Genomic DNA, 13,254 nt, shown 5'->3' with positions numbered 1-13,254 from the left:
AAAGAAAGAAAGAAAGAAAGAAAGAAAGAAAGAAAGAAATGTTTTCTCCACCCTTCTCACAGTTTCCCCTTTTTTTAACATCCCACGCTTGGAACAAGTTCTGCAGAACCATCAGCAGAAAAGAGTGATCTGGAATTAGCGTTTTGAACAATCACTCTGGCGCAGCACCCCTGGCTTCTCCTTAAAGCAGACACATCCCCCCTTTTTTTTTTCCTGGGCTCCCTGCAGCCAAGAGATGCCACTCAGGGGCCAATTCCGAAGCTCTGCATCTGAATCATTTTTGAAGGCTGCACAGCTATAAAGGCGCATCTGCTTTGGAATCCGACTTCCTGCCTTTTGCAGCCCATTTACTGCAGCCAAACTCTGCACTATTCCAAAGCGAATGGTGCCATTCCCTGGCTTACCCTTGAAATCCAGTTTACGGCAGATTTGACAATACCAGCCGCCTCAATCCCCAGAAAGATCTTCGCTGGTGTGACAGACCAACGGTTCCCCTCAGGAAGAGCTTCCGATGGACCCACCAACCCTGTTCCTACTTCTGGCCCACAAAGAGAGAGGCTAGCTTTAGAAAAATGCTATCTGCAGCCAACATTGTCCCTTACAGAGCAGGGGTCTCCAACCTTGGCCATTTTAAGACTTGTGGACTTCAACTCCCCAGAATTCAACTCTGGGGGTTGAAGTCCACAAGTCTTAAAGTGACCAAGGTTGGAGACCCCTGTTACAGAGGACTCTCTATTTGCCCCAACAGCCCAGATCCATTTGCAGCCAAGCTTTCCCCTGGACAAGAGCGTTCTGGGGGGGAATTAATCCTCTCTGCCTGCTGTTGAAACAGGGATGAAGGTCTAGGGCAGCCCCACACAAATAGGGCCCCCTCTCTCTTCCTCCTTTTCTCCTCTTTGGTCATGTAAGGTGGTTGAACAAGAGAAGACAAATCTCCTTCAACTGCATGAATAATAAATCAGCGACAACTTGTTTTCAAAACGGCTGCTGCCCACATTGGCAGGCGCTACCAACCCTCCCGGGTAAAGCATTAATTATAATCACATACTTATGATTATATTTATGCTTATATATCGTATAGTTATTTCATGCTTATGCTTATATATGCTGTTGTGACAAATAAATAAAATAAATAAATAAATAAAATTTCTCCCAGAAAGAGCCCGTATGGAATGCCAACCCAGCAGCTGCCCCTTCAGCACCAGAACCGACCACTTTGGGAAATGACACCCACCGGTAGGGAGAAGCACAGAGGTTCCGCTCCAGAACTATGATTTGGAAACATTCTGGGCCAGCTATCCAAAGACTTGAAATGAAGTCTTTTATTGTTGTTGTTGTTATTATTATTATTATTATTATTATTATTATTATTATTATTATTTTAATTAGAAATGCTTGACAGAGAGAAAACATTTTCCTCTTTCATCCAGGGGCTTTTTGATTTTGCAGAACAGACTAAGCAAGAAACAGCTTTCCAAGAAGCCCAGAAATGCCTCCGCAGCTGGGGCCGAGCGAGCAGCCAGGACCCTCCTGCCTCCAACTGGCAACGCTTGAGCAGCCAAACAGGCTCTCAGTCCAATTCCCACTGGGCAGCCAGTCGCACGGTGCCCAAGAGAGTGGGCCCGTGTTCAGAAAAGGGTGTTGGTTTCTTTTTTTTTAACAGCAGGGAGTCCTACAGCCCCATAGCTGCCTCCAACATGGAACAACAGGCAAGAAGGAAACTCCCTTCCTCACAGACCCCTTTTTGGGAGTCCAACATCCCTGAGCAACAAGCAGGTGGAAGGTTCAAGGCAAAACGGCTTACTCAGTCAACGGGCATTTTCTAGGATATTTTTTATTGGGTTATATTATAGAATAAAATAAGATACAAAATATGAAAGTAAATAGGAAAAGGGTGGGAGGGAAAGAGGGGGAAGAGAAGTGAGGGAGGATAAGAAAGAAAAGAAAAGAAAAACCGAAATATTGACTTCTGACTCTCAAATCAAATCACAACTTTTTGTTTTTTCACAGTAATACAAACTAGCCATTTCTCTAAGGATCTATCAATCTAATCAGCAAAACCCAAAATCAACGTTTCATTCTTTTCCACCTCAAGCAGAAAGTTCAGAAGCTTTGTCTCCATGGGGATACAAAAGTACTTCCATTTTCTTTAACCAAAACAGTCAATTTTGCCATTTCTGCCAACTCCATCAACTTCCGCAAACCATTCGCCCATGGTGGGAATCGAAGTGTCCTCCCATTTTTGAGCGTACATACAATAAATAGTTCTGCTGCTGTCAACACTTAATAGGAACAAAGTTCCAAGTTGTTGTTTTTTTCCTCCAGGTCTTTTTCCATTAGACCCAAAGGGAAGATTTTTATCCATGAACTATTTATTTTTGATGATGTTAATATTTCTATGCTGTAAGCCGCCTAGAGCAGGGGTCTCCAACCTTGGTCCCTTTAAGACTTGTGGACTTCAACTCCCAGAGTCCCTCAGCCAACAAAGCAAAGCTGGCTGAGGAACTCTGGGAGTTGAAGTCCACAAGTCTTAAAGGGACCAAGGTTGGAGACCCCTGGCCTAGAGACACTTCAAAATGAGAAAACGGGCAGCAAATAAATAAATACAATTTAAAATAAATAAATAATTCCCTGGTCTCAAGACAGAGATGATCCTTGGCGGGCAGCCCACCAAGACCCTCTCCTGCCCCCAATGGGAGATATAGCCCACTGCTTCCGGTTCAGCTGGCAGGAGCACCAAGGTCTCTGGGGCTGCAGCCTCTGCCCCAAATGAAGTCATCCATGGCTACTTACCCGGAAATCGATCCCCACCGTCGAAATGAAGCTCCCAGCCAAGAAAGCGCCGTCCTTGAAGCGCACCAGCAAACAGGTCTTGCCGACTCCGGAGTCACCAACGAGCATCACCTGGAGGAGGAAGAGGAGGAGAAGGGATGAGAAGGGATGGCAGTGGCCTTTTGGACCTCCTGGATCCAATGGACAAGGGGAGAGGTGAGACGGGAAAGAGTCCTGCTTTGCCTTCAGACTGTCCACAGCTGCCTAGCCACTGGTCTCAGAGAATCTCCTAAGCTGGTTGAGCTTCCTTCAGACCAGGGGTCTCCAACCTTGGCAACTTGAAGACTTGTGGACTCCAACTCCCAGAATTCCTCAGCCAGCAAAGAATTCTGGGAGTTGAAGTCCACAAGTCTTCAAGTTACCAAGGTTGGAGACCCCTGCTTCAGACAACTCTGCTCCTCAGGCCACCTAACATCTCTTGCCTAATGTGGGCTGGCTTAAAACCATTCCGCTCCCTAACGGCAAAGTCCCCCTTCTCTCAACTGAGGGATTTAGACTGACCGGCTTATTCTGACAACTCCGAGTTGGGATAAGCCCCACAAATTTTCCTTGGAAGCACAAAGATAGGATTGAAGCAGCTCCCACACAGCTGCAACTCAAACAGGAGCTGCCTGCCTCACATCTGTAATGGGTTGAGCCTGAGACAAGCTGGGTTAAATCCATGTTCAGAGAGAGAGAGAGAGAGAGAGAGAGAGAGAGAGAGAGAGAGAGAGAGAGAGAAAGAAAAGAACCAGGGGCTGCAAGAGGTTGTCTTCGCGCAATTTAGAAAGAGCTCTCTTTTCTTAAGTGGCAAGTCAGGTGGGCATCGTATTTTCTGGAGCAGGGGACTCCAATCTTGGCAACTTTAAGCCAGGAGGACTTCAACTCCCAGAATTTCCCAGCCAGCTTTTATTTTTATTTTTATTTATTTATTTATTTTGTCGAGCACATATTAGATAATATATGTAAGTATAAGTATGAATTGAATACATAAAATGAATACAATTAAAGGGAACATTAGGACAGGGACGGTATGCAAGCTGCTGCTCTTATGCATGCCCCTTACAGACCTCTTAGGAATGGGATGAGGTGAACAGTAGATAGTCTTAGGTTAAAATTTTGGGGGTTTTGGGATGAAACCACAGAGTCTGGTAGTGCATTCCAGACATTAACAACTCTGTTACTGAAATTCTACATTTTGCTAAATTGCATTTATTAGAATTTATTTATTGGAGGCTAAATTGTATTGTTAGGTTTCAATCCCACCTTTTCCTTGACCCCCTCGCTTTATTTGCACAACAGGACTGCTGGCTTCGGATAGACTGGAACCCAAAACTCCTCACACTTCATGCAACTTTGCATCTCCAAAGCAGCAGAGAGAGAATTGTTCACCAGAAACAAAGACAAAACATGACATGTTAGATCTTGGTAACTTCTTGGTTTAGGGCAAGCAGAGACAACTAACTACTGAAAACACACAAACCAGACATGGTGAGCTGTACTCCGCTATTATTAGGAACACAGAGATAAGCCAAACCACGGTTTCTTTTGCTTGGCTTAGCCTGATGTCCATTCTTCAGTAAAGACTGGTTAAAACAAGCTAGAGCTTACCATGATGTGTAAATTCAGTTAGCGCTGGGCCATTGAGGACCTATATACTGCACGAGTCAAAAAGAGGGCTGTGAAAATATTTACAGACTCCTCGCATCCTGGACATAAACTGTTTCAACTCCTACCCTCAAAACGACGCTACAGAGCACTGCACACCAGAACAACTAGACACAAGAACAGTTTTTCCCCGAAGGCCATCACTCTGCTAAACAAATAATTCCTTCAACACTGTCAAACTATTTACTCAATCTGCACTACTATTAATCTTCTCATCGTTCCCATCACCCACCTCCTTCCACTTATGACTGTAACTTTGTTGCTTGTATCCGTACGATTTATACTGATATTGTTTCCTGATTGCTTATTTGTAGCCTATGACAATCATTAAGTGTTGTATCATTAAGTGTTAAATTTGTATCCTATTATATCATTAAGTGTTGTACCTTATGATTCTTGATGAAGGTATCTTTTCTTTTATGTACACTTAGAGCATATGCACCAAGACAAATTCCTTGTGTGTCCAATCACACTTGGCCAATAAAATTCTATTCTATCCTTTATCTGACTAAGGCCATCTACAGGCTGGGGAGGATGAGATTGTGAGATTACTCATCTGCGGGCGGGGGGGGGGGAGGGCTTGGCTGGGAAGCTCATTTTCTCCCAATTGGCCTCTTTCAAGACTACCCAGCATTTCCCTGATCACCAACCATAATCTTCCTGTCACCCACAAAGGAAACAAGCAGGAGGCTAAAACTTCCAGTAAGCAAGGATCCAAACCACAAGATGTGGGCCTAGGACAATTTGCCATGGTCAACTCACCGTGGAACAATTCCATGCAGGATAATTCAATGCAGTAAATTTTATCCATCTCTGTTTCTTAGACTTTCCGCCCCCCATGTTTGTCAATGGAAATAATGTCGAAGAAATAGTGGCGGATAATATTTATCGCACTGAGTTATCCCGTGTGAAATTGTACCACAGTGAGTTGTCCCATTCTAACAGGATGTCCTTCATAGATGATAGCAAAATGTGGCCTGTTCCAGCAAAAACAGGAATAGAATAGAATAGAATAGAATAGAATAGAATAGAATAGAATAGAATAGAATAGAATAGAATAGAATAGAATAGAATAGAATAGAATAGAATAGAATAGAATAGAATAGAATAGAATAGACCTTGGAGAGCTTCTAGTTCAACCCCCTGCTTAGGCAGGAAACCCTACTCCATTTCAGACAAATGGCTATCCAATCTCTTCTTAAAAACTTCCAGTGTTGGAGCATTTACAACTTCTGGAGGCAAGTCGTTCCACTGGTTAATTGTTCTAATTCTCAGGAAGTTTCTCCTTAATTCCAGGTTGATTAGTTTCCACCCGTTGCTTCTTGTCCTGCCCTCGGGTGCTTTGGAGAATAGCTTGACTCCCTCTTCTTTGGGGCAGCCTTTCTACTCCTCTCCAACTTTTGGGCAGAGAAGGCAGACTTCCAGTTGATGCTGCTGCTGGCTGGGCTCTTGGGAACTGTAGTTTAGCATTAGAGAACCTGAAGTTTCTGTCAGTTCCGCCTGGCTAGCCAGCTCAGCTTCACCTGGCCCCAAAATACTCTTTGCTTTGCTTTGCTATCATGCTGGGGAGCAGGCGTAAACCACATCTCAACATCTTGGCTGATATTTCCAAAGTCACCTCTCGGGATAAAAAAACCCTCACCCAGTTCTTCCATCAATGCCCCTCTTTTCTAAGCACAGCAAAGCTACCCGATTCTACAGAAAAATCTCTTCTTGGCTTATTTGCTTTGGCTTTAGGGAAACCATTGGTGAACTTCTCCTTGCCCCGCACCATCCATTTTTCCCGATGAGAAATGAAATGACTGTGTTTAACTCATAGAATCATCTATTGCAATGTCCTTCCTGTTGAAAACTTCTTCAGCTTCAATCACAACAATACAAGAGCAAGCAATAGATTTAAACTTAATGTTAACCGCTTCAATCTTGATTGCAGAAAATATGACTTCTGCAACAGAGTTATTAACACTTGGAACACACTACCTGACTCTGCGGTCCCTTCTCAAAATCCCCAAAGCTTTAACCAAAAACTGTCTACTATTGACCTCACCCCATTCCTAAGAAGACTATAAGGGGCGTGCATAAGAGCACAAAAGTGCCTACCGTTCCTGTCCTATTGTTTCCTTTCATTATATCCAATTAATATAGTTATTAAATACTTATGCTCATATATATTATGCTATATTAACTATATTAATATAGTTATTAAATACTTATGCTCATATATTATATAGTTATTTTCATGCTTATGCTTATATATACTGTTGTGACAAATAAAAAAAATGTTTCATTTGTCTTTCTCAAGAAAAAAAAACAGTCCAGTGGCCTTTTGAAAAGGCACCTTTGAGACAACTATGACCTGAGTGACTGAGCATCTCCACAAGCGCATGGCACCACGTAGGAAATGAAAGGCCATCAGGACAAGTTTCAGCAGTCCATCTGCATTTGAAAGACAAAAGCCCCTCTTTTGAAGACAGCAATGGACAGAGAGGACTACTGGTTCGAAAGAGCAGCCCTCTTTCAACAAAGGGGGAGGAATAAGACACCACTTGTGTCTAGTCTACAATGCACCTCTTGTAACAGTTCCAAGAAGTTTCCACAGTCTGATTCAGGAGATCCTGAGGGCACAGATAAACCCCCAAGTAACCTCAACAGGTCTCAGGAAGAGAGAGTGAACAACCAGATGACTGCAAAAAAAAAACAACAACCACAATCCTTCCATTTCCCCCCCTCCCCAAAAAAATCTTTCCATGCCCCTACCATCCAACCTCAACCGTCAGTACCTATCCTTCCTCCCCCACTTCCCCTCCCCGCCCCGCCATCACAACTGATGAAGCTTCTTGGATGAGAAGCGAAACGTTTTTTGTTCTTCTTCTTCCTCAAGGAAAAAAAAAACCAGTCCAGTTGTCTGATGGAAAAAACACCTTTGAGACATAGGTGAATCCATATCAACCAAGTGAAACTTCTCACCCTATTCTTCCATCTGGGTCTGATTCTCAAAGACCGCCTGGGCAAGACCCTGCAGGGTTTTCTGGCAAGGTTTTTCTGCTTTGCCATTGCCTCCTTTCAGGGGCTGAGAGTAAGGGAGTGGCCCAAGGTCACCGAACCTGGCTTTGTGCCTAAGGTGGGACTAGAACTCACGGTCTCCCAGTTTCTAGCCTGATGCCTTCCACCACTACGCTCACAACAGAGATGGCCAACTACGCAGTTAGCTGAGTCCAACACCTTGTAGGTGATCTGACCGTAAAGCACCCACAAGTTTTACCCTCCTTAGGCTGTCCAGCTCCTTCCCTGCAGAACCCAATCAAGGAAACGTGATTCACACACTTAATGTAATGCCAAGAATCAGTATAAACGAAGGTGAAGAACTGAGCTCATAGGGCCCTTCCAAGCCTCTTTTTCTAACCAGTTCATTAAGTGAGCTTATTGGGGGGGGGGGTGTCTTTATTTCTCAGAATGTTTGCAGACAACTCTGTGTGTTGGATAAACCTGGGACAAGATTTCCTATCTGCTAATTGCTTGTGTTTGTCTCACTCTCGGCACCACCCTTCCTTTTCTTGCCCATGGACGGTGCAAAGCAGCCCCTGGGATCAATCTCTGGTTCTGTGTGCTGAGAGAACCAAGGCTGCACTGAGTAAATTCCCACAGGAATTACAATTAAACATGTCGTACAACTTGTACAGATGCCATCAGTATTGTGCGCACATCCCAGGCCGTAGGATTAATTTAAGCAAACCGGGGCTCCCTTCCCGGGTGCAAACCCGGATTGTCCCACCAGGAGAGCAGAAGTAAACTTCCCTGGTTGGCCGGGTTGCTCTTTTACCACTGACTGGCATCAGGAAAGGTGCCGTCTTTTTCCCTCAAAGGGTCCTGGGCTAGGCAAACACAATTGGGTGGGAAAGACCCCCCCGCCCGAAATAAGGATGTTCAAGGGGGGGGAAAGTACGCCGGGAGGCGGAACTGGCAGCGCCAGAGGTGGGGATGGCTGGGCAAGGGAGCGCTGGAGAGTAGCTCTCACGGGGCGAAGAGCTTCCAGCTCCAGGCGCAGTCTATACCTCCGGCCGCAACCGTGCACCAACGCCTGCAAGCAGCAGCTTCAGGCACCTGCTCGCGGCTGAGAGTTTGGTTAGGGAGAGTGGAGCGGAGCCGGAGGCGGCGGCGGGCGCAACGCGAGATGCCCCGGAGCCCAGGCACTTTCGGGATCGGCTCGGGACCTTCGCAGGGGCAGGAACCGGCTGGGGTAAAAAGCCCGCCGCCGCTTTCGGAGCGCCGAATCTTTGCTCCGCTCGCGGCAGACGCGCCTGTTGCAGCCCAGCCGGGGAAGGCAGGAGCCCCTCGCGCCCGCCAAGCCTCCCCAAGACGCCCGCCGCCGGTCGGGCGAGGTGCAGCCTTCCGTCCGTCGAGCGGTTGGGTGGCTGGGTGGGTAGACGACGCCGGGTGAGCCCCGCTGCCCCGGCCAAGTCGCGCCCGCGCCCGCCGCTCACCTTGAAGGCGACGTCGTGGAACTCGCCGCTGCTGCTGAGCGAGGGCCGGCTGGGCAGCGCGACCCCGTTGGCCGCCCCCTCCTGGGCCGCGCCCGAGCCCCTGCCCGGCCCGCCCGACGAGGCGGCGGCGGCGGCGGCGGCGCGTTGCTGGGCGGCGGGCAGGGCGGAGGAGGGCGCGGCGCTGCCGCCCTTGGCCTTGGGGCTCTTCTTGCGGGACATGCTGGCGCTGCTTCAGGGCGTCCCGGCCGCCGGCATCCCGTCCGGTGCCCGTCCTCGGCAGCGCGGTCCGTGCGCCCGCCCCGCCGCCGCCGCCGCCGCCGCGCCTCCCCGCCTCTCAGCCGCTGGGAGCGCCCGAGCTGCGGCCACGCTGCCGGAGAGGGCGGGGGAGCGGCGTTGGGCTCGCCGCCGGCCCGGCCTGAAGGGGAAGGCAGGGCGGAGGAGGGGACGGCCTGGCCCCGCAGCCCACGCCGGGGTCTCCGGCCGGGACAGCCGCGGGGCGAGCGGGGAGCGCTGCCTGGGGCCGGAGCGTTTGCGGAGCGGCGCTTCCCCCCAAAAGTTTCCTCGGACGCGAGTCCCGGATAGCGGAGCCTGCGTTCGCACGACCGCTCTTGGAGTTCGCTTCGGATCCGGCCAGAACGCCACATCAGCCCCCGTGCAAAAAAAGCACATTTGCAAAATAAACGCATTGCACAAAAGGACCATCGAGGGGCCCTCTCGGACGAGTCCTAGTTTGCTGAACCACGTTTTCTTAATGACCCACAATTATCTTGATGACCCACAACAGTCTAAATTAAAACCAGCTGGGACTATGACAGAGTTCACACAACCCAACTGGCTTCCATGAATGCTTTCACCCTTCTTTTTACCCAAGACCTTTGATGGACCACCCCCTGATTTTACAATGATGTGCGAACCCAACCAACAGCTACTTTAACACACTGTCTGGAAGCATGGTCGGTTTAACTATGGTTTGTTGAGTAAGCTTACTGTGCTGGGTTCCCATAGTGGCTTCATGTGCAACAGGTGTTTCCTGTCATATTATTTTTGTATGCAATCAAGCATTGCTAAGTAAACAATGGCTGGCAGACAGTGAAGTCTACACAGCTAAACATGTGCTGCTTTTTATCTTGATAGGAATTAGTAGCCAAACTAAACGTGCAAGAGCTGGCAGGATGCTTGACAGATCCTAAGCGAGGCTCCTGCGCTCATCTGTGCCGCAAAGTGTTCTTAAAAGCAATCCTAACACATTGGCACCTTAGAAGAAATGACAAGAAAGTTGCAGTCTGCAATTTGAGGGGTGTCAGAAAAATCAAGATGGCAGAAGCCCAAACATTTTGGATCCACAGTGACCAGGTGGGGTTACTGTTAGGTTCGGGAAGTAACGAGGCTGGAGACCAGGGTAGTGACAACAGCTCTTTAATATATGGTGAACCCAGCAACAGGCTGGGGGAAAACCTCTCCTTTTATACAGTTCTGCAGGAGGCTTCGTCCAATCAGCAACGTGCTGATTTCCCGCTCAAATATTTAAAGGTACAACTGTTAATACATAACACTCCTCCCCTCCCAGAAAACACTTTGTCTCTATTTACATATTTATTTACATGTTATTTTTCGACGTAGTCACGCAAATAACCTGGGCGTCTCCTAGTTCTTTCTGACCTGCGCGGTTCAGTTCTGGGTGGTGTTTTGAGCTGGTCGGAGGGGCTGTTGTCTCCTCCCAGCTCTTTCTCTGAGCCATCGGGCTCCGGATTATTGGCCGACTCTTTTTCTTGGCCATCCGGCCTTGGATTAATTTTGAATTTTCCTGCTGCTTCCCTCGGGACCTGATGGCGTCGCTGGAACTCTGGGACCTCAGCTAAGTCTTGCGCCTCCCGGGTCATTGTCAGCTGTGGATCCAAAGTGGTATTGGTCATTACCTGTCTCTTTTGGTTTGGTTTGGTCAGTTTTTCGTTTCCTTAACTGATCTATGTGGCGCCGCCACACTCGGTTGTCTGGTAGCTCTACCACGTACGATTTTGGGCCTGTTATCTTTGTTACTTGTCCTGCGACCCAACTAGGGCCGTCCCCATAGTTTCGGCCCACACCGGTCGCCTATGCTCATTTCCCTTGTTTTTCTAGTTCCCCTTGTAACCCTCGGTGTGTAATGGGGTTCAAACGGTCAAGTGGGCACCGGAGTTTTCGTCCCATTAGCAATTCGGCTGGGCTTTTCCCAGTGGCTGTGCTTGGGGTTCTGTGCTGGACGGCTAGGAAAGTCTATTTTGTTTGCCAGTCACCTGGCTTGAGCCTGGACAATGCCTCCTTAGCGCCCGGACGGAACGCCTGCAAGGCCATTCGACGAGGGTGGAAAGGTGCAGAGAGGGCATGTCGGATGCCTTCCTCTGCCAGGTACTCTTCAAACTGGGCTGCCGTGAATTGGGGCCCATTGTCGGACACCAGAGTGTCCGGCAACCCGTGAGTTGCGAATAGGTGGCGCAGGGTTGCGATTACTGCCTCGGCCGTGGTGGACTTCATGAGTATGATCTCCAACCATTTGGAATATGCGCCCACCACCACTAGGAACGTTTGGCCGTGAAAGGGGCCAGCAAAGTCAATGTGGATTCTTGACCAAGGCCCTTGGGGCTTTTCCCATTCTCTGACAGGGGCTGTTGGGGGTAGCGGTCTGGACTCTTGGCAAGCTTGGCATTTCCCTACCCTCTCAGCAATCTCGTCCATGAGTGGCCACCATACATAGCTTCTAGCTAACCCTTCATCCTTACGATGCCTGGGTGACCTCGTGGAGGAGGTCCAATACCTTGCCCCTTAACTTAACAGGAATTATTACACGATCACCCCATAACAGGCACCCCTTGAGCCGAGAGCTCATCTCGTTTCTTAACAAATTCTTTGAACTGCTCGCCCGGCGCAGCGGCCACCTCTCTGTACCCAACCGAGTACAGTCCTTAACACAATGTCGGTATGATGCCCGAGCCACTTCCTTTGATGTGACTGGGCCAGAGTCCAACGAGTCAATAAGGAGGATGGGTGTCCCCGGAGTGGGGTCTTGATCGCCTGGCAGTGGGCATCGGCTCAACGCGCCTGCATGCCCCACTTCTTTCCTGGTCGATGCTGCAGCTTGTATGAGTAAGCGGCTAAAAATATAGTCCATCGGGTCAAGCGTGGCGAAAGTGCCACAGGCGTTGGCGATCGCCAGCCAGTAATCCTAGCCGGTCTGTGGTCAGTCACGATTTCAAAATTCCGCCCAAAGACATACTCATGGAATTTTTGACCCTGATACAATGGCTAGTGCTTCTTTGTCTAATTGGCTGTAGTTCCTCTCTGGGAGGACATCGTTCTAGAGTAGAACGCTATAGGGCTTCTGTGCCGTTTGAAGTCTATGGCTGAGTACAGCCCCACCCCATAAGGGGCATCGCAAACCAGCACTAGGGGTAGTGAGTCGTGATATTGGATGAGCAGGCTATCACTTGAGAGCAGGTTCTTTACTGCTTCAAAAGCCCTATTTTCTGACTTTCCCCAAGACCAAACAGTATTTTTCCCTAAGAGCCTATGCAGCGGTTCCGCAACGGTTGCTTTGTTCTTTAAAAAGACCGCGTAAAAATTAACCAATCCCAGGAATGCCTGCAGCTCTGCTTTGTTTTTGGGCGCTGGAGCCTTCCTAATTGCCTTAACCTTGCTCTCAGTAGGGTGAATTCCTTTCTTGTCTATCCGTAGCCCAAGAAATCGACCGATTCGACCCCTATCTGACATTTATTTGTCTTGACTTTTAACCCGGCTGTCCGGAAAATGCTCAAGACCTTTCTTAACCGCTCCCCCAATTCCTCCATGTTTTCCCCTGAAATTAGGACATCATCGAAGTAGGGAACTACCCCTGGGAGGCCCTGCAGTAGTCGTTCCATCAGGTTTTGGAACAGCCGTGGTGCCACACTGACCCCAAATTGCAATCGGTGCACTTGAATGCCCCCTGTGCGTCTGTCGTTTGGGCTTGGCTGTGCGGGCGTCTACTGGCAGTTGTTGGTAGGCTTGGGCCAAGTCTAACTTTGCAAAGACTTGCCCTTGCCCCAAAGAGTGCAATAAGTGTTGCACCACGGAACCGGGTAAGCGCTTTTCTGTAAGGCTTTGTTAAGCGTCGCCTTGTAGTCAGCGCAAATTCTAATTGACCCGTCCGGTTTTATGGGGTGACGATTGGCGTCTCCCACTTGCGTGATCGACTGGCACCAAAATCCCTGATTAATGAGCTTGTCCAGCTCCTTATCAATTTTTGGTTTTAGGGCAAAGGACCTCCTCGCCTTAAGCCTAA

General features: G+C 48.6%; 1 protein-coding gene across 2 annotated transcripts in view; it reads right to left on the bottom strand.

The window, feature by feature from the left end:
* Positions 1-9,282, bottom strand: part of RAB26 (RAB26, member RAS oncogene family) — a 296,965-nt gene extending 287,683 nt beyond the window's left edge. For both annotated transcript variants that reach the window (XM_058157076.1, XM_058157075.1), the window contains exons 1-2: positions 8,961-9,282; positions 2,794-2,904 (exon numbers count right to left, since the gene is read on the bottom strand). In XM_058157076.1, the coding sequence (XP_058013059.1) occupies positions 2,794-2,904; positions 8,961-9,179 (330 nt within the window). In that variant the 5' untranslated portion in view covers positions 9,180-9,282. The remainder of the gene's footprint in view (positions 1-2,793; positions 2,905-8,960) is intronic.
* Positions 9,283-13,254: the final 3,972 nt, after the last annotated feature.

This window comes from Ahaetulla prasina, chromosome 14, assembly GCF_028640845.1.
Source record: "Ahaetulla prasina isolate Xishuangbanna chromosome 14, ASM2864084v1, whole genome shotgun sequence".
NCBI lineage: Eukaryota > Metazoa > Chordata > Lepidosauria > Squamata > Colubridae > Ahaetulla > Ahaetulla prasina.
Note: the sequence above shows the minus strand (reverse complement) of the source record. Positions and strands in the feature narration are given on the sequence as shown.